The sequence below is a fragment of the Nyctereutes procyonoides genome, unplaced genomic scaffold (genome assembly GCF_905146905.1).
Source record: "Nyctereutes procyonoides isolate TBG_1078 unplaced genomic scaffold, NYPRO_anot_genome, whole genome shotgun sequence".
Classification (NCBI taxonomy): Eukaryota; Metazoa; Chordata; class Mammalia; order Carnivora; family Canidae; genus Nyctereutes; species Nyctereutes procyonoides.
Genome location: NW_026575044.1, coordinates 21,586,537 through 21,607,177, shown reverse-complemented (window position 1 = coordinate 21,607,177; position 20,641 = coordinate 21,586,537). Strand labels below are relative to the sequence as shown.

The 20,641-nt window shown below is 34.7% G+C and overlaps 1 protein-coding gene across 1 annotated transcript in view; it reads left to right on the top strand.

Moving 5' to 3' along the window:
- Nucleotides 1-20,641, top strand: part of PIK3C3 (phosphatidylinositol 3-kinase catalytic subunit type 3) — a 136,135-nt gene that overhangs the window by 22,116 nt on the left and 93,378 nt on the right. The window contains exons 5-6 of the mRNA XM_055323835.1: nucleotides 17,510-17,596; nucleotides 19,461-19,556. Of these exons, the coding sequence (XP_055179810.1) occupies nucleotides 17,510-17,596; nucleotides 19,461-19,556 (183 nt within the window). The remainder of the gene's footprint in view (nucleotides 1-17,509; nucleotides 17,597-19,460; nucleotides 19,557-20,641) is intronic.

Below are 20,641 nucleotides of genomic sequence, written 5' to 3'. Positions count from 1 at the left end.
GGTGTCATTATTATTAGTGCCATTATGAATAATAATAACTAATAATGATAATCTTGCATGATAAGGTGTTTTAATATCTAAAAGGCTTTTCGTATAGATCAAGAACTAAAATAGAGAAGTGTTTAAAGTCATAAGTTTGAACATAGTTTTTCATTCAGATTTCAGTTGTTATTTGTGATCTTAGGTTAACTACTTCACTCTTCCTAAGCCATCATCTGTATGATAGTAATAATAGTTAACATCTACGTTTTTGCATTATTGTGAAGACTACATATAAATGAGATAAACTACTTAAAGGATTTCATATTGTGAGGCATCACTGAGCACTAACAAATGTTAGCTGTTCTTACTTTATCTTATGTACTTTCATTTGATTCTAATGAGTGTAATGATTAGACTTGTAACATACATTATTTTAACTCTTGAAAAGATGGAAACTTAGAGAAGTTTAGTGATTTATTTAAGGTGTCATGTTCATTCAGTTGAACCAGGACCTAAATTCAGGTCTTTAAATTCTTCATGTAAATGTTTTTCCAAAGATAAGTATTTGACTTTTTTAAGATTTAAGGCATGTGAAGGGTGTCACATTATACATTGAGATTCCAGTTGTAGCCAGGGAATGCAGTAATTGATCAAGTTTGGGGTTAGTCTTGGACTCTAAGAAAACAGTTTCAACAAGAGTGGAACCAACAAGACATTCCATTGATTTGAGAATTTACTTTTTAAAAGATTTTGTTTATTTATTCATGAGAGACAAAGAGAGAGAGGTAGAGACACAAGCAGAGGAAGAAGCAAGCTCCTCACAGGGAGCCTGATGTGGACTCCATCCATGAACTGGGATCACGTCCCAAGTCAAAGGCAGACTCAACTGCTGAGCCACCCAGGCGTCCCTGATTTGAGAATCTAAAAAGGAAGACAGCCCAAGAGAAACAGTGATTCTCAAGAGATTATTTGGGGTGGACATAAGTATTTATGACAAGAATTGTCTGACATTTAGAAGAAAAATCCCTAAGGATCACAAAATATTTGTATTTTAAATATAAATTTTATTTTGTTTTGAAGGCACTAGAAGAACATTGGAGAAATAGGTCTATGTGAGACAATCTAATTGAATTAGTTGAGTTTTATCTTCTTCATCAAAGTGTTCTTTAGCCTAAAGGAGTTAACCAAATCAGTTAAGTGGTAATTGAACCCCAAGATTGGTGAGACAAGGTAGTTAAGAAGGCACTCACAGACTATAGGTTCATTCAGTTTTCCCAGTCCTTGCGAGTTAAATTATTATTTTTGTATTTAATTTACTTTAATTTTTTATTTATTTGATAGAGGGAGAGAGTACAAGTAGAGGGAGTGGCAGAGGGAGCCCGAGGCAGGGCACCCCGATGCAGGGCTTGAACCCAGGATCTTGGGATCATGACCTGAGCCCAAGGCAGACCCTTAACTGTCTAAACCACCCAGGCTCCCTGAATGCCTAGATTTTAAAATTATGTATGTGTACAGTTAAGTTTTTAATTTATGTTATAAATTTAAACAAAAAACATAAAATAATGTAATAGACATCCATGTATTCATTGTCAAGATTGGACATTTAACATTTTGCCTTGTTTCTTACTGTTTTAAAAAAGATTTTAAAAAATCACAGATATTTGTTAAAACTTCCCTCATTTTTTTGTTTCGTAATTTACTTTTATTTTTTAATTTTTTAAAAGATTTATTTATTTATTCAGAGAGAGAGAGAGAGAGAGGCAGAGACACAGGCAGAGGGAGAAGCAGGCTCCATGCAGGGAGCTTGACGTGGGACTGGATCCTGGGTCTCCAGGATCACACCCCAGGCTGCAGGCGGCGCTAAACCGCTGTGCCACCGGGGCTGCCCTACTCTTTTAAACTTAATGCTATTCTTGATAGTTATCCACGCCAATATATGTAGCTTGATTGCTTTCATTTAACTATTCTATAGTATTACATTGGTGAATAAATTTATTTATTCTCCCAACAATTTCAGCTTTTTCTGTTATTTACAGGGCTGAAGTGAATGCCATTTCGTATTACACTGTTTCATATTGCACCCTATATCCACAAGTGATTTCTTTAGTGTAGAAATCTAGGAGTGAAATTGTTGGATTTCAAAGATTAGCATCTATACATTTTCTGTTGCATTTATTTCTAAATCTCAAGTAGTTTTTGTTGGTATTGTATGTCTTCTAAATATTGTATTTTTAGATTGGTAAAAAACAATAGGAATTTTGGAATAATATTGATTTCTGTTTATTAATCTTACATTCAGCAACGTTTCTGTCTGAACTCGTTGTTTTTTTTTTTTATAAATTTTTTTTTAAATTTTATTTATGATAGTCAGAGAGAGAGAGAGAGAGAGAGAGGCAGAGACACAGGCAGAGGGAGAAGCAGGCTCCATGCACCGGGAGCCCGACGTGGGATTCGATCCCGGGTCTCCAGGATCGCGCCCTGGGCCAAAGGCAGGCGCCAAACCGCTGTGCCACCCAGGGATCCCTGAACTCATTGTTTCAAATAGTTTAATGATTCTTTTGACTTTTGTATGTGATAATGACCTGCAAATAATTTTTATTTCTTTCATTTATGTTTTTCTTCTGTGGCTGAGACATGAAACTCTGATATAGTGTCTAACAGAAACAGTAGTGGAGGCATCCTTGTGTGCTCCTGACTTTAAAGAAAATATTTTTTACATTTAACCATTTAATAAGATATTGGCTTGTACTTCTGTGTGTGTGTGTGTGTGTGTGTGTGTATACTCAAGAAAGTCCTCTTTTATATTACTAAAACTTTATATGATGCACGAGGATTGAAAATTAACAAAATATTTTGGAGATTCTTTTTTTCTTTCTTCAAAACAGTTAACATAACAGGCCTGAGGCTGCCATCTCTAGGAGGTCCTGCTTGCAGGGATGGCCCTCAGTTGATGTTTGAGAACTTGATATAGATCTTTGTGGTATAGGTCTTTGTGATATAGGTCTTTGTGATATAGATCTTTTTTTTTTTTTTATAATGGGAAGTCTAGCAGTGGGATGGGCGTCAGATCTTTCCACCTTTCAGAGTATCAGCAACATTTTTTTTTTAAGCTTTTATTTATTAGAGACAGAGAAAGAGGGGCAGAGACACAGGCAGAGGGAGAAGCAGGCTCCGTGTGGGGAGCCTGATGTGGGACTCGCCAGGATCACACCCTGGGCTGAAGGCAGTGCTAAATTGCTAGGCTGTCTGGTACAGATGCTTGATGGTGCCTAGGCTATTATACATTGTGATTGATAGCAAATACCTGCTTTCTTCCTGGGAGTCTAGAACTTAGGTAGTTGAGAGCAGAGAATTCAGGGAACAGAGTGTGACCAGCCCCTGATAAAAACCTCTAATCTCAAATGGGCCTTCTTAGGCTGCATTTTTCTTCCTAGAGAAAAAAGCATACTCAAGTATGTTTCTTTTTGGGTGGAGGGGGAAAAGTATAGAAGTCTATGTATGGATTTTTCCAGACCCTCTGTCTTTTTTCCCTTACTGAACCATCTAACTGTATATTCTTATTGTGTTGCTATTATAAATCTTAGCTGTGATTACAGCTGCCTCTGAGTCCTGTGAGTTTGTCTACTGATTTGGCGACCCCTGATACACCTAATTATATAAAGGATTACATTAATAGGTATTCTGTCTTAAATTGTTCTCACGTTCTTGGAATAAATCCTGTTTCATTATGATATGTTCTATTTAAATATTTATTTATTTGAGAGAGAGTAAGAGAGAGTGAAAGAGAGAGTACACACTCAAGCAGGGGGAGGAGTAGAGAGAGAAGGACAAGCAGAGTCCACTGTGAGTGGAGCCTGATACGGGGCTTGATCTCATAGCCCTGAGATCATGACCTGAATCAAAATCAAGATTCAGATGCTCGACTGACTGAGCCACCCAGGCGCCCCCATACGTTATTATTTTTTTAAAGACGTTATTTATTTATTCATGAGAGACACACAGAGAGAGGCAGAGACACAGGCAGAGGGAGAAGCAGGCTCCATGCAGGAAGCCCAGTGCGGAACTAGATCCCAGAACTCCGGGATCATGCCCTGAGCCAAAGGCAGACGCTCAACCACTGATCCACCCAGGTTTCCCTATTTTGTTTTTTAATTGTTTGATTCAGTTTGCTAATTTTCTGCTTAAATTTTGTATCTATATTTATAAATAAGAATGTCCTATTACTTTCCTTTCTTTGACTTTCCTTCTCTAATTTCAATATCATGGTCATATTGATCTCAGCAGTTTTGTTGATCCATATTGTAAAATTACTTGAGTTTGAAAAAGGGGAATACAATGGGAAGAATTACTGTACCCAATATTAAGGTGTACATATATCTCTAGTCATAGATAATGTCTTGTTCTTTTGTGTTTTGATTCCTTGATTTGTATTTTATGTTTTTATGTTATTGTTTTATTTTGAAATAGTTATTTTATTTCCAGTATTATCTCATATGGATAATGAGATATCCATATGAGATGTATTCCAGTTGTTTGTTATGACTATTGACTTTAGCTTTCATTGGATTGTAATTGTAGATTGGACACTTATCTGGTGTGAGACTTTCTAAGTTGTTATACCTATTTTACTATTACTTCATATGTTTTAGGTGTTTGTTGTGTGAGGATTTTTACTTTATCTTAGTGTTCCATATTATCGAAATTGGAGCTTAAACCCAATGTTATTTGCTTATTTGCTCTTGATGTTAGATGGATCTAGAGAACATATATTGGAAAACTAAGATTGGCAAATGTTTTGGTTTTTAGAAATATAATTTAAGAAATGAGTTTTGTTATAAGTTGGACATCACTTTTGGTTACAAATTCTAGGACAGGTTACCAAATTGATGACTTTTTAAAAGATTGTTTTTAAGGTTTTTTTGTTTATTCATTTGAGAGAGCACAAGCAGGGGCAGAGGCAGAGGGAGAGGGAGAAGCAGACTGCCCCTGAGTTGGGAGCTTGATGTGGGGCTCCATCTCAGGACCAAGAGATCATGACCTGAGCCAAAGGCAGACACTTAACCATCTGAGCCACCCTTGCACCCCCAAATTGATGACTTAAATGTGTACTTTGCATAATGATATTTTCTGATTAGGTTTTAGACATATGAGACATGGAATTATCCAAGGAGATAGATGTTTCAAAAAATGAAGGCATTATCTTTTATTTTATGTTTTTAAAATTAATAGAACTACCAAAACTGGTGGAAGATTTAAATAGTAATGAGATACATTATGACTAGGTAGAAAGACTGGCAGTCAAAACTCCTCATTATAGCTCTCACAGTGGCTCATTTCATAACCAGCTATTTCTGTATTTGTGGTGATTTTTCATTGATAAAAGTGGTCAATTGTGGGTATCTCGATGGCTCAGTTGGTTAATCATTCTGCTTTTGGCTCAAGTCGCGATCCCAGGGTCCTGGGATCCAGGGAGCTCAGCATCTAGCCCAGCATTGGGCTCCCTGCTCAGTGGGGAGCCTGCTTCTCCCTCTTCCTCTGCCCCACCCCCTGCCTGTGTGCATACTCTCTCTCTCAAATGAATAAGTAAAATCTTAAAAAGAAAAAAAAAGGTGGTCATTCGGACTCTATTTTTGTAATGGGAATCATAAAAAGTGACATTATCATCAACAGCATCACAATGAAAGACAAATAGTAATGAGTACAGTAGAAATTATGGTCTCAAAAATGAGAACCTCATTTATGTATTTTGTCTGTCATTAATGTACTTTAGTGAAAAGAAATCAACAACAACAACAACAGCAAAAACTCCTGTTTTTTAAATGTCTACGTTTTGGGGGAATGAAAGCAGTGGTCAGAAGTGTTAATGGAGAGATTTGTTACTTTAAAAATGAAAGAACAGAATCCTGCTATAAAATTTGAGATAGAAGCATCTCACTTTGGTATATTTCCTTCCTCAGATCTTTTGTAAATGACAGTAATAAACAACAGAATTATGATGACAGCTGCTGAAATCATTCAGAGCTATGATATTTGTTCAGTGGCACCACTGACATCATCAAAAACACCTCTTAGCTACAGGTCTTATATAAATAATAGGTGTAATTTTTATAAACATAGCTTATTTGTTTTGATTCTGTGTTGCAATTCTTTTTTGTTATAAAAGAAAGATTTGGGAATCTCTTATAAATTTATTCCTAATGATACATAATAGAATCTTCTTTATCAATCACTTTGGTTTGCTTACTGTTGTCTAAGACTGTCAAAGCTTTTAGATTTGTCTTGAAAGCAATGGTAGCAAGTAGACTAAATTGGTTTTTGTCAGTGTTAAGATTGAGCCCTAAAAGAATATTGATTGATGTTCTATAAATCTGTTGCCTGTCTTTACAACTATAGTTTCTGCCAGAAAAATAGGAAGTAACATGCTTTTAAGACTAGATTAATCACTAAGAAGTTTAACTGAATGAAACTTTAATGATGCAGAAACCACTCTTCCTGAATAAGATTTACATGTAAAGTTTCAAAGTAAAATTGAAGATTTGTAGTTAAGACTTCGTTAATCAGCAAGATAGAAGAAACTCCTATGCTTCCTAAGAAATAAATACATAAGTGCGTGTACAAAGTCTCTAACACACACAAATCCTTTTTTAATTTTAGCAGTTCCAAGTGAATTCTTACATACAGCTATATTTGTTCTTGAATTATAAATTCCTGTATGGCTTGTATTTGATTTGATACAAGTAGGATTCATTGTCGTATGTTTATTGAAGAATTGTACGTTTTAATAATAGAATTTTATGAGCCATAGTGCATCTTGTGAATGCGTTAGCTGACCTACAATGTATTTTCTTCAACTAACATTTATTAATTTAGCTCAGTTCCAGTCTAGGTTCAGGGAAGTGTTACAGTTGAAAGAATTATGCTTTGGCCTTTAACTTGAGGGAATTAAGAGGAAGAAGATAATGAGGTAGTTGAATTAAATACCACTTATATAATCATGCTGAAGAAAAATAGTCTTGTATGTAGTAATAGCAAGCACTTTTATTGGTCAGTATTCTTACATGTTTCAAGAGAGAAATTTTGAACTTTCACATAGGCTCTGTGAATCTGAAAGTTTTCTTTCTGGTGACAGAGCGGACTGAGTTTTTTCATTTAATATTCGAGTGACAGGGAAAAAAATACAACTTGTCATTTTGCCCCTCTTCGATTCCCTAAGAAAGCATATGTGTATCTGGCCCAGGTATCATATAGCTACTTTTTTGGAGGGAAAATTAATTTATCTTGTAAATTTCCTCATAAAGCTTCTTGACATGAGTAAGGTTTGATACATAAAGCCTATAAATTTCTCTGTATAGGAGTTTTTGGTAACTGTATATTGAAAAATGGTGGTTTTTAATTTATACAGTTCTTTAGTAAGACCTTGTTGAAAGGCTTTTGGAAGAAATAATTTGAGAGAGAACAATTATGTTAATGCCTGGTTTCCATTTTAGATGCTCAAATTAAATTCATCAGGTCTTTTTTTTTTAGTTTTTATTATGAGGTGAAGTAACTTCATTATAGCATCATCTTGATTAATGCTGATCTTCAGTGGCTTTCTCAGCAGAGATTTCCTCACACTTAATTGTTTTTAAAATAACTTTAATTTTTAAATAACATTATTTTTTGAAGTAAAATATATTTAAAAGAAAATTGGTAAAACACAAAGACTATAAAAATCTCCTCTAACCTTTTGCCCAGAAATAGCCATCATTAATATTTTTGTTATGTTTTCAGTAATCAAATAAGTATACATGTTATATAAGTGTATATGTATTCTTAAATTGGGATGATATTGTATATGTGTTTAGTTGAATCCTGTTTTTACACTTAATCGTGTTTCAGAATTGTTCCAGGTCATTTAAGATACTTCTGCAATATGAGGGACGCCTGGGTTGCTCAGTGATTAAGTGTCTGCTTTCAGTTCAGGGTGTGATCCTGGAGTTGAGGATTGAGTCCCACATTGGGCTCCCTGCATGGAGCGTGGTTCTCTCTCTGCCTGTGTCTCTGCCTTTCTCTTTCTGTGTCTCTCATGAATAAATAAAGTCTTTGAAAAAAAAAAGGTACTTCTACAATATGATTTGTAAAAACTGTAGGACTTTGCCTGGTGTGAATGGGTGCGCCATGATGAATTTCAGCAGTCCTCTGGTTGAATATTTAAAATGTTTGCCATTCTGTGGTGTTGTAAAGCCATTATTCATTCTAAATTTTCTATTGGTTTGAAAATAAGAAAGGAGTATTGTTTTGAATTGTTTTTAGATGGCTTATTTGATTTGCTCATATATTATATTTCCAGGTTATCAGGTGTAATGATAAGGTATAAGGTATGTGTGAGTGCTTAAAATCAGTATTAAAATTTGGTATGCATCTTTGAGTTCTTTTATATATTCTGTCTTATGTGTTCATCTTGTTTTCACCACTAGTCACTAAACTCCTTATGGAATTATATCGTCTCTTAATAAACAAGAGTAACCCCCTTGCATAGCATCTGTGAACTTGGGCTATGTGTCTGGTATTATTTGATAAATACATGATGATTGATTTCTTTCGTAAAGATAGGTGTATGAATACGGAAGAAATCAGCCAAGGATTATTTGAAAGGCAGAAATCATTTCTCTCTAGTTTCTTTTTGAGTCAGTGAATGTCTTCTTCCCTCTCCACACCTCTTCTCCCCATTTGTCTCACTACAGATTTCTGGGCAGACTTGAAATAAAAAGACATTATTTTTCAGTCCTTACTCTTCCCTTTCCTTCTTCAGGCTTTAAGTATAGTGTCTAAGGAAAAATCTAGATGATGATGAGCCTCAAGAAAGCTGATTCTCAGTAAGCATCTTATGTGTATGTAGATCTTCTACCCTCTACCTTTTTTTTTTTTTTTAAGATTTTATTTATTTATTCATGAGAGACCAGGAGAGAGAGGGGGAGGGGGCAGCGACACAGGCAGAGGGAGAAGCAGGCTCCATGCAGGGAACCCGACTTGGGACTTGATTTCGGTCTCCAGGTGCTAAACCGCTGAGCCACCTGGGCTCCCTACTACCCTCCACCTTAAAGAGAACTTGAGGGGATCCCTGGGTGGCGCAGCGGTTTGGCGCCTGCCTTTGGCCCAGGGCGCGATCCTGGAGACCCGGGATCGAATCCCACATCGGGCTCCTGGTGCATGGAGCCTGCTTCTCCCTCTGCCTGTGTCTCTGCCTCTCTCTCTCTCTCTCTCTCTCTCTCTCTCTCTGTGACTACCATAAATAAATAAAAATTTAAAAAAAAATTAAAAAAAAAAGAGAACTTGATTTATTTAATTTAATATTTACTGAGGACTGCCATCTGGTCTTTTGTTAATCCCTAGGCACATGAAGGTTACTGTTGTGCCCACAGACAACCTATTTCCTTTGCCTGGGTGGTATCATTCTGTTTGTTTGGCTGATTCTTTTATCCTTCTAGTCTCTGCTTGACTATTACCTGCCTGAGAGGCCTTCTCAAGATCCCCCATTATTTTCTGTCATAGCATCCTGTTCAGTACTTTCATATTACTGCTTTAATCTGTAGAATCACATAAGGGTATAAATGTAAGAGACTCATCTCCTCCTACCCTTAAGTTCTGTGAGGGCAGGGAACTTGGTTCTGTAGTTTAACATTCTGTGCTTACCTCTAGTGCAGAGGACCCAATGAAAGGTTGCAGCTTTCAGTAGCAATCAAGTAACATACACTTACACTAAGAATATATGAATACTAGGGAAAAGTGACCCAAGGACATGAATCATTCTTCTCTCCAGATTTTTTTGAATGTACCTGTCCTGCCCTGACACCATGTTTCCCATCCATTCTCCAAACCTCTGAAGCAGAATTCTGAAGTGTACAAACATTTTTTTTCCATCTGTCACCCTTTTACATGAGAAGCCCTTTGCAAATATATTCATTGAATGGGTAAGTGCTGGATTCCATCAACCATTATAGCTCTAGCACTCAAGAAGCTTGTAGTAGAATATGAATCTATCTAATAAGACAGGTAAGGAGAGATGAACTGTGAGTTGTGGTGATCATAGAGGTCATATTCCTAGGGATGGCTTTGACATTTTTTTTCTCAGCTATGCTTAGTTTATATTAAGTGCAGCACTTGTATTCAATACCAAGGAATATGAGACCTTGTTTCTGTCTTCCTATTAAGGCTGACAGTACATGGTTGGTACTCCAAGCAGTTTCCTGAACATACTTCCTTAACAGTTTCTTTTATTTAAATGGCCTTTAATGACCCATTGCTGTAAGTTTTGACGTTAGAACTCAATAATTATATTATTTCTGTGACAGTGAACTTCTCTTCTGAGTTCTGTGTGTTTTCTTGTGAATTCTGTGGAAACCTGTGTTCCTTAAAAAGGTAGATTGACACTTTTATTGCTTTCTTGACCTATCTCCTTCCTACGATGGGGCACCCTTGTGAGGATTATTTTTTCACAAGCAATTTGAAACAGATTGTACTAGTTTTATCCTGCTGTTTAACAGAATGAAGATTTTGTCTTTTGAAAGATCTAGGTCACTGACATTTCAGACCCAAAATGAAATATACATTGTTAAAGTTCATTTTTGTTTTTTAGTTACTGTGGAAGTGCCCAGGCTGGAGACAACTAGCAGCTGCTTTGGACTGGTGAAAACCACCAAGGCCATCTCCATTGTTAATAGCACCTACAAGAAATGAAGTAACATAGATTATGATCTAATTATGACACCTGCTTATAAAGTGCATAAGGGCTTTATAATTTTGTAACATTTTCCAAGTTTTTTAGTAAAAAGTTTTTATGCAGTGTTTAATCATTTCATCTGTATTGAGTCTTCAATGTAAAATGCCTTATGTATAGCATGCCAGTTGGAAAGTTGTGGGAGATTATTTTGGAGAGGAAGGCATGGCTAATCATTTAGGAATTGTGATAGCTAATTCTAGATCTCCCTATTGCTTGAAGTCCAGTCAAGAGCTGACTGCCATCTGCAGATTCTCTCCCACAGGTCTTTTACAATTGAGCAGTCAACTGTATTACATGTTTGGCCTTTTCACTAAGTGCTATACTAGCTAGTCTCCAAATATGACCTTCAGTGAAACATGCCTCTTGATACTCGTTCTTCCATTCCATTTTGGGATATGCACTAGCTCTGTGACTTTATTTTTATTTTATTTTTTTATACCTTAAAAAATTTAAATCCAGTTGATTAACGTATAGCATATTATTAGTAGTTTCAGAAGTAGAGTTCAGTGATTCTTCAGTTGTATATTAACCAGTGCTCATTATATCAAGTGCCTTGTCTAATGCCTATAACCCAATTATCCCATCCTCCCACCCTTCCCCTCCAGTGACCCTCAATTTGTTTCCTATGATTAAGAGTCTCTTATGGTTTGTCTCCCTGTTTTATTTTTCCCTCCCTTCCCCTATGCTTCTTTGTTTTCTTTCTTAAATTCCACATATGAGTGAGATCAAATGATAATTATCTTTCCCTGACTGACTTACTTCGCTTAGCAGAGTATCCTCTAGTTCCATCCACATTGTTGCAAGTGGCAAGATTTCTTTCTTTTCTTTTTTTTTTTAAGATTTTATTTTTTATTCTTGAGAAAAACAGAGAGAGAGACAAAGACATAGGCAGAGGGAGAAGCAGGTTCCCTGCAGGAGTCCAATGCAGGACTCGATCCCAGGACCCTGGGATGACAACCTGAGCCAAAGGCAGATGCTCAACCACTGAGTCACCCAGGTGCCCCAAGATTTCATTTCTTTGATGGCTGAATAATATTCCATTATTATATATATACCAAATCTTCTTTATTCATTTATCTGTTGATGGATAGAGTCCATTCATCTGGGCTCTTTGTATAGTTTGGCTATTGTGGACATTGCTGCTATGAATATTGGGGTACAGATGCCCCTTTGGATCACTACATTTGTATCTTTGTAGGAGAGTCTGTTATGAGTGCAATTGCTGGTTTGTAGTGGCTCTGTGACTTTTTTTTTAATTAATACAATCCATCTGAAGTGAGGCTATGCCTGTTCCAGGCCTAAACCTTAAGACAAGTGGATAGCTTCTGTTTTTGCACTTTTGGGAACAATGAGCCATATGTAAGAAGTCTGGGTATCCTGTTGGACTTCCTGTGCTGAAAGACCATCTGGAGAGGGAGTAGCACTGAGCATACATGCATAAATAGAGAGGCCCAACCACCCTGGTTTACCAGCTGAGCCCATCTTATCCCACAAAGTTATTGTAAATGTGAGTGAAGCTATCTTGGACATTCTAGCTCCAGCCACCAAAATAACAGTAGTCTCACGAGAGACTCTTAGGCCAATAGAAAAAATAATCTAGATGTCCCACAAGAAGATGGCTTCTTGACTTCTCCAAGAATCATGAGAAATAATAAACTGATTGTTGTTTTAAGGTATTCAGTTTTGGGGTGATTTGTAACACAGTAAATAGATAAATAGTGCAGGTGGCTAGTGGACATTTTGAGTGACAACTTTCCAATTCTGCAGAAATTATGAAACTAAATCAAGGAGAAATATCTAGCAATTCTCTCAATATCAGAGTCTGGTCAGGAGATAAACTTGTAAAGAGTCATAGTATAAGTGGTACCTCTCCTTTTGCAGTCACTTGTGCATTCAACAGAAGCAATAATTTTTCTGCATCAGGGTATACAGTATTCCATAGTGTATGTGTACCATACAGTTCAGTGGACATTTATATTCTTTATGTCTAAATTTTCTGTATTGTGTATAATGCACAAATGTGAATTTATTTATGATAATTTAAACTTGTGGCTTTACCAATTTATGATACTGCCATCCTGACCATGTATTCTTTGGTGGCTATCTGTAAGGCTGAGAATGGTCATCTATAGTATTCAAATGGAGAAGCTGGTTATATGCTACGTAAGAAATAATATGTATTAGCAGAAAACATGAATTCTGGAACTAGTGAAAATGACCTCAGAAAATTTATGACCTGTCTGATGATATAGTAAGGGAAAGAAAGCCCTACTACATTCTCCCGCACCTAAACTTAATTTGCTATTCCTGATTCTTGCCTCAGAGGTAACCAGCGTAGAATCCCCTACGCTGATATACTATATCATGCATAGGAAACTAGTGTTTAATACATTACAGAAATTAGTTTAACTTAAGTATCTTCCTAAAGAGTGCATCAGTAAAGAAGGCAGCAAAACTGGTGGAAGGAGCATGGACTATAGAATCACATAGACCTGGGATTTAAATCCTCGTTCTGCCACTTCCTTGTAGTAGTTGATAATCACCTGCAAATTGGGGTCAGAACTATCTACTTTATAGTGTGGTTATAAAAAGTGCCAAAAATTTGGCATCTGAAATAAATCTTATTTTTCTTTTCTTTCTTGCTATATTATGTCTAATCATATAAAGTCTAATTACTGATTTTTAGTGTTAACTTTTGTTCATAAAAGCAAATCCTATAATATGGACCCTTTATATTTTCATTGATTTCAAAAACTAGTTTGGAACATGTTGCAAAGTGAGCAAGAATAAAAATCTTGATGGACTATGGGAAATAATAACTACTGTTATATTTTCCATCAGTTATCTTCTTTGAATTTTGGGAATAGGAATAGAAGTTAATACTTTTATTTTGTAGATATGGGTTCAAACATGACAGACTTAAATTGTTAGCATAGCATAGCATAGCATAGCATACTGTGGTGAGCATAGCATAATGTGTGGACTTGTTTAATCACTATGTTGTACACTTGTAATGTAATGCTGTACATCAAGAATAGTTCAATTAAAAAATGAGAGTTGGAAAATGGAGTGCTAGGATTAGAACCCAGGTCTTCTGGCTCCAACTCTAGTACTCCCTTAGGTCACATTGCCTAGTGTTCTTTGGTTTCCTTGTGACTAATTCTTGGTCTTTTTCCACGATCATAGTGTATTTGTTTAAACTTCAACAAAATGCTTAGTCCCTGTCTTATATGAGGAATTATGCTAAGCACTTATATTGCCTTATCCATTTTCATTTAGATATTACCTCGGGTAAAAAGGAATTTGTTATTTGGAAGAAAGCTAAGGTGATATTTTTATATTACAATGGTCCTCAAAATTTTTGTATGAAGTTACTGTTTTTACTTCTGAAATAGTATGGCCACGTAGTTATGCTGAGAATTCCTTAGTTGAAGAAGATAAAGAATATTGAAGAAGGTTTTTAGTTCCTTGAGAGCTAATAATTGTTAGAAGTGTTTGGCGTCCTTGTAGGAATACCATCGTAACATATATGATGGAAATGAAATACAAACCATTCTGTAGGGCTTTGCTGCCCAGTTTTGCTTTATGCTATGAGTTTGTTAAAAAGAAAGAGAGGTTTTGAAACATGAATATTGCTGTTTAAATTACACTTTCTAATAAAATCTTGTTCCAATTTGAGGACCTTGGAAATTGTCTCATTCTCTGTGGATTTGAAGCATCAATGCATTATTTAATTTCTGAAACCAAGGGTAGATTGATATGTAAGATCTTCATAGGGCTCTGTCAACTGCAACTCCAGAAATTATTTTCTTACTGCCAATTCTTTTTTACTGTTAATCCTTTAATCACTGCTTCTTAAAATTAAAACACACTTGCACATGTATGCCCTTAAATCTTGGAATATTAAATTATAGACCTCAGAGAAATGCCTAACTGTATGTAACTTAGTTTTTATAATTTCTTTAGATTGAGAGATGGGAAGGAAATAGACAAAGTAGTTTATTTCCCATTTGAGAAACTGTTCTTACTATAAATTTTTCTCTTTATAATCAAAATATAAGAAATGTAGAACATGGAAAGACTTCATTATTTTTTAACATGTTTAAATGGCAGATCGTAGACCTTTAAACAAAATTTTTAAAGCTATTTTTTCTAAAAAATATAATGATTAGTGTCTAGCCAAGTGCATTTCTTATCTTGATAGTTGTATATGGTTTCTGTTATACGTAAAAATGTTTCAAATGAGAAGGTGACATTAAACCCCCCCCTTTTTTAGACTCGCAAAGATTTAATTTTTATAGAGCAGTTCTAGGTTTGTAGTAATAGTAAGAGGAAGGTACAGAGAGTTCTTATATGCCCTCTGTCCCCATACCTGCATAGTGACCCCCATTATCAGTATCCCCCACCATAGTGGTACATTTATTATAATTGATGAATCTGCATTGACACATCATAATCCCGCATAGTTCTTAGTTTTCCTCAGGGTTCACTCTTGGTGTTGTACTTTCTGTGGGCTTGGACAGACATATAATGGTACTTATCCATCATTATATTATTATATAGCTATCTTCACTGCCCTAAAAGTTCTCTATTCGACCTATTTATTTTTCTTCCCCTGCTAACCCCAGGCAACTGTTATATTATTATTGTCTCTTTAGTTTTACCTTTTCCAGAATGTCATGTAGTTGAAATCATACAGTCTGTAGTATTTCCAGGTTGGCTTCTTTCACGTAGTAAGTAGTATGCACTTTAGGTTCTTCTGTATCTTTTTATGGTTTGATAGCTCCTTTCTTTTCAGCACTGAATAATGCTCCATTGTCTGAATGTACCACATTTGTCCATTCACCTGTGAAGGACATCTTCATTCTTTCAGGTATTGGCAATTCTGAATAAATCTGCTATAAATATCCATGTGCAGGCTTTTGTGTGGACATGTTTTCAGCTCATTTGGGTGAATACCAAGGAATGCAATTCCTGGATCGTATGGTAAGAGTATATTTACTTTGTAAGAACTGCCATACTATCTCCCAAAGTGGCTGTACTACTTTTTTTCCCCCAATGTAGCAATGAATTCCCAGCATAAATGAGACTTCCTGTTGCTCCACATCTTCATCTGCGTTTGGTGTTATAGGTGTTTACAGATTGTGGCCACTTTAATAGGTGTTTAGTGGTATCTTGTTTTGATTTGCATTTCCCTGACATATTGTTCATTTGCCATCTATGTGTCTTCTTTGATGAGCTGTCCATTAAGGTTCTTTGGCACACTTTTCTTAACCAGGTTGCTTATTTTCATACTATATTTTAAGAGTTCTTTGTATGTTTTGGATGACTGTCCTTTATCAGGTATGTCTTTTGCAAATATTTTCTCCTACTCTGTGGTGTAGCTTCTCATTTTCTTGATGATGTCTTTCATAGAGCAGAAGTTTTTAATTTTAATAAGTCCAGGTTGTCAGTTATTTTCTTTCATGGATTGTGCTTTTGTGTTGCATTTAAGAAGTCATTTCCATACCTACGTTCATCTAGATTTTATCCTATGTTATCTTCTAGGGGTTTTATAATTTTGCATTTAGGTGATCTATTTTTTTTTAAGATTTTATTTATTTATTCACGAGAGACACACACACACACAGAGAGAGAAAGGGGCAGAGACTTAGGCAGAGGGAGAAGTAGGCTGCATGCAGGGAGCCCAATGTGGGACTCGATCCTGGGACTCCAGGATCATGCCCTGAGCCGAAGGCAGACGCTTAACTGAGCCACCAGGCATCCCTAGATGATCTATTTTGACTTAATTTTTGTGTTTTAAGTTCTGTGTTTAGATGCATTTTTTTTTGCATGTGGAGCACCAATTGTTCCAAACCATTTGTTGAAAGTCTTTGTTCTGTTATATTGCCTCTGTTTCTTTGCCAAAGATTAGGTGACTCTTTAAGGGGTCTATTTCTGGATTCCCTCTTCTGCTGTATTCATCTGTTTGTTTCTTCTTTTCTCAAAATCAAATATCTTGATTATTTGATTGTAGCTCTCTATTAAGTCTTGAAATTGGATACTAACAACAGTTCGAGAACTGTTGTTCTTCAAAATCGTGTTCATAATTCTTGGCCTTTTGCCTTTCCATATTAACTTTAGAATCAGCTTGTTGATATCTATAAACTGCCTGAGATTTTGACTGAGATTTTACTGAGTCTATAGATCAAGTTGGGAAGTACTGACATCTTGACAATTTCAAGTCTATCTGTGAACAGAATATATCTCTCCATTTATTTAGTTCTTTGATTTTGTTCCACATATTTTTGTAGTTTTCTTCATAGAGATGGTGTTTGTTATATTTATACCAGTTTCATTTTTAGGGTGGTAATGTAAATGATACTGTGTTTTTAATTTCAAATTTGACTTGTTTATTGTTGGTATATAGGAAAGAGATTGACTTTCATTTGTTAACCTTGTATCCTACAACTTTGCTCTAAATGCTTACTAGTTCTGGAGGTTTGTTTGTTTTTTTTTCCCCCCCGGAGGTTTTTTGCTTTTTTTTTTTTTGTTTGTTTGTTTTTGTTTTTGTTTTTTTTTACTTTATGTCTACAGAGATGATCGTGTCATCTGCAAATAAAGACAGTTTTACTTCTTTCTTCACCATTGTATACCATTTATTTCCTTTTTATTGTCTTATTGCATTAGTTGGTACTTCTAATTAACCATGTTGATGATAATTACAATTTTTGTCCTCTTTTCTACGAAATCATTGTTAAAATTTTCTTCATTTTATTTATTCTGCAGCTCACCAAAGCTCACCGACAAGGACACATGGTGAAAGTGGATTGGCTGGATAGATTGACATTTAGAGAAATAGAAATGATAAATGAGGTGGGTTGTATCCCTCTTTTTTTAACCCCCCAAAATATTTTTTCCAGATATCTAGGTCAGGACTTTTTGAGAAGCATTGCTTATTGCCAGGTTATCTCACAAATGTGAGAACATTGAGGATTACTTGTAGTTGTAAGTTTTGTGTTAATAAGTGGAAAACTTGTAATATCTGTTTTTCTTATGTTTTAATGTTACATTGAACCATGAAGTAGGCAGTGGACATCATAAGTGTACTAAGTGTTATACCCTGGTTAAGCTGAATGCCTCACTTGTGTGTTCTCTGTTTGGCAGCTTATGTTTAGATTCAGTTCAGTATTGGATTCTTTCAACACAATGCTGCTGTTTTCCTTCAATTACCTTAAGTCATTGTTAGTACTTGCTCTTCTCAATTAAGATATATTACATGTAGGACTCTGCACCCTTAGTAAAGTTGCATGGTTTCAATGAACTTTGTTTCTTGATCTTGTTTTTTGATCCAGAATATGTTTAATTAAAAGATGGCTTCTATGAAACTCTTTCCAAAAGCTGGAACAAGATTTTCTTTTCTTTTTTCTGTATTTGCACTGAAATACTAGATGTGTGGCCTAACATTCTGTGTCACGAAGATAGAAAGAACAATTATTTTAATCACATTAGGAGAGAGAAATGTCAGTTTTTGTGATGCCTACCTTATTGTGATCACCACAGGGCATAACTGGCTTATTTTATATTCTCTGAAAGAGAATATAGTGGGTTGAAAGAGAGATATTTTTAATTTTACAATGAACACTTAAATTCTATTGTTCATTTAAAAAAATTAGTTGTGTTTAACAACGTTTATATTCAGTATGAATAAACTGGGCATTTTTTCTAAATTTATTCATAATATACTCATATACTTCAACTGAAAACAAGTTTACTTTTTTGAATGTTTATAATAGTCACCTTCCTAAAATAGTTAAGTCAGAATATTTACTTACATTTTTCTGTTCTTCAACATAGATAGCCTATGGTAGAAAAGGCAGTGGTAGGGCTTACTTTGTCTACCCATGCTCACCTTTTTCACCCCCACTCTTTAAAAGATAGGAGAACATTGCCATTACTATAATTAGACTATATAATATGTGTCTTAAAGCTGAACAATTTAAGTAACTTCTTTAGACCTTTATGATTTTACACATAAAGATTTAAAGCCGTTTTAAAAACTGTTTTAAAACTTACCACCCTTTTAGACTTTCTTTTGTTTTCACTCTATTATTGTCCTAGTGTTTTCCTTTTCTTTTTTTTAAGGGGACATGTTGTTAAGTTGGAGAAAAAGTATCTGTTTCTCTGTATATTTAAAGTATGTCGATAAAAATTTACAAATGATTGCAAATTATCTTAAGACCATTTATAAATTGTGAAAAACTTGGAGGGTTATATCGGTTTACTCAAATGGCTTCTGTCTTTAGTTACATACTTTACTTTTGTTTTTCTTATACTTCCATAGTTAGATTAGACATAAGGTTTAAGGGTAAACTGTTCTTTGCTTAAGGTTGTTATAAAGGGAGATATCATTATTTTTGAAATAAAAGTTTTCATGGAAATGGCTAAAAAATATCTTCAAAAATTTATATAATAAAATCCAAACTAGAATAAATCAGATATGTCATTGAGAAGGGAGTTATAGGTGAACAGTAGACACTACTGGATAAAACAATAGTGCTATATGTAATAAAAATTGTAGTACTATATAAAATAGTGTGTTTATAATAAATAAAAATTTATTGCATTTTAAGTTGATAGATCATGTATTAGTGACTTGGAAATAATGATACATACTGATCCTTTAAAGGAATGTTGAAGATCATTATTTTTCATAAAAATCTTTTTTTCTTTTTTTTAGAGTGAGAAACGAAGTTCTAATTTCATGTACTTGATGGTTGAGTTTCGGTGTGTCAAGTGTGATGATAAGGAATATGGTATTGTTTATTATGAAAAGGTATTTGCTTTGGAACTGTTTATAGTCTCTGAAGAAGAGGGGAGGGGAAACATTAAAAAAAAATTACTGTTGTACCTGCTGAGATGAATTATTTGGTTGCAGGATACCAGCAGACAGCTGTCAGCAGCAGCTGTTTGTATATACACAAATCAGATCATATAGCTACAACAAGATTACAAAAGCCGATCACTCATGTAATGCAGTTCTGGGTTCCAGAATTCAATAAATATGTAACAGATGAAAAACTTTTTGATTAATTGTTCTGCAAATTGGCAAGTAGGACGTTAAAGCAATAGCTTTATTAACAATTATTATTCATTTGAAAAATAAAAAGGGAATCAGTTTTTAAGTGATAAGCTGTTGAAAGTTAAGGGTATATTTATTATTTGAGTTTGTATATATAATGTGTGACCCTGACATAAGTATGCTTATGAAAGACTTCCTAAATGTGTATTTATTTATATAATAAATGCAAAATTTAAAAACCATGTTATCAATAGGCTGAGTGATAACAAGTATGCACTTATGGATTGGCTCTGGTCTGGTCTCCTCATTATGCAAAAGAAAGTAGTGTGTTTAATATGTAGCTACTTGAAAAATATCTGTGCTTTAAATGGTTGTTGAAGGGTCTTAATTTAAGCACTATAGAAATAATTGCATAAGTAGTTCAGAACTACATAAACCAGGTATTACTGTGGAAATACTTAGGTGCTTAAATCAGTTTGAGTGAGGACAGATTTGATACGTGGCATAATAGAATAATATTTCTTCTAGTATATAGCTAAGCTTATATGCAGTATCTTTATTAGAAGCAACACTTCTAAATTATATTTATGCTTTGGTGTTAGTTATTAAAGCTCAGTGATTTTTTAAAATATACATTTTTTTAATAACTAAGTATTTAAAAGAAGTTTTCATAATGGAGTTTTAGGGTTTGTGTAGTTAATTTATGATCATTTTTCTGGTACTTCTCAAATTAACACATACTTTTTTTTCTCTTTAGCTTGTATCCCTTCTCTTTAGTAAAAGGTTAGGAAAAGTTAACTTGTTTCAGTTTTTTTTTTTTTTTTTTTTTTTTTTACTAT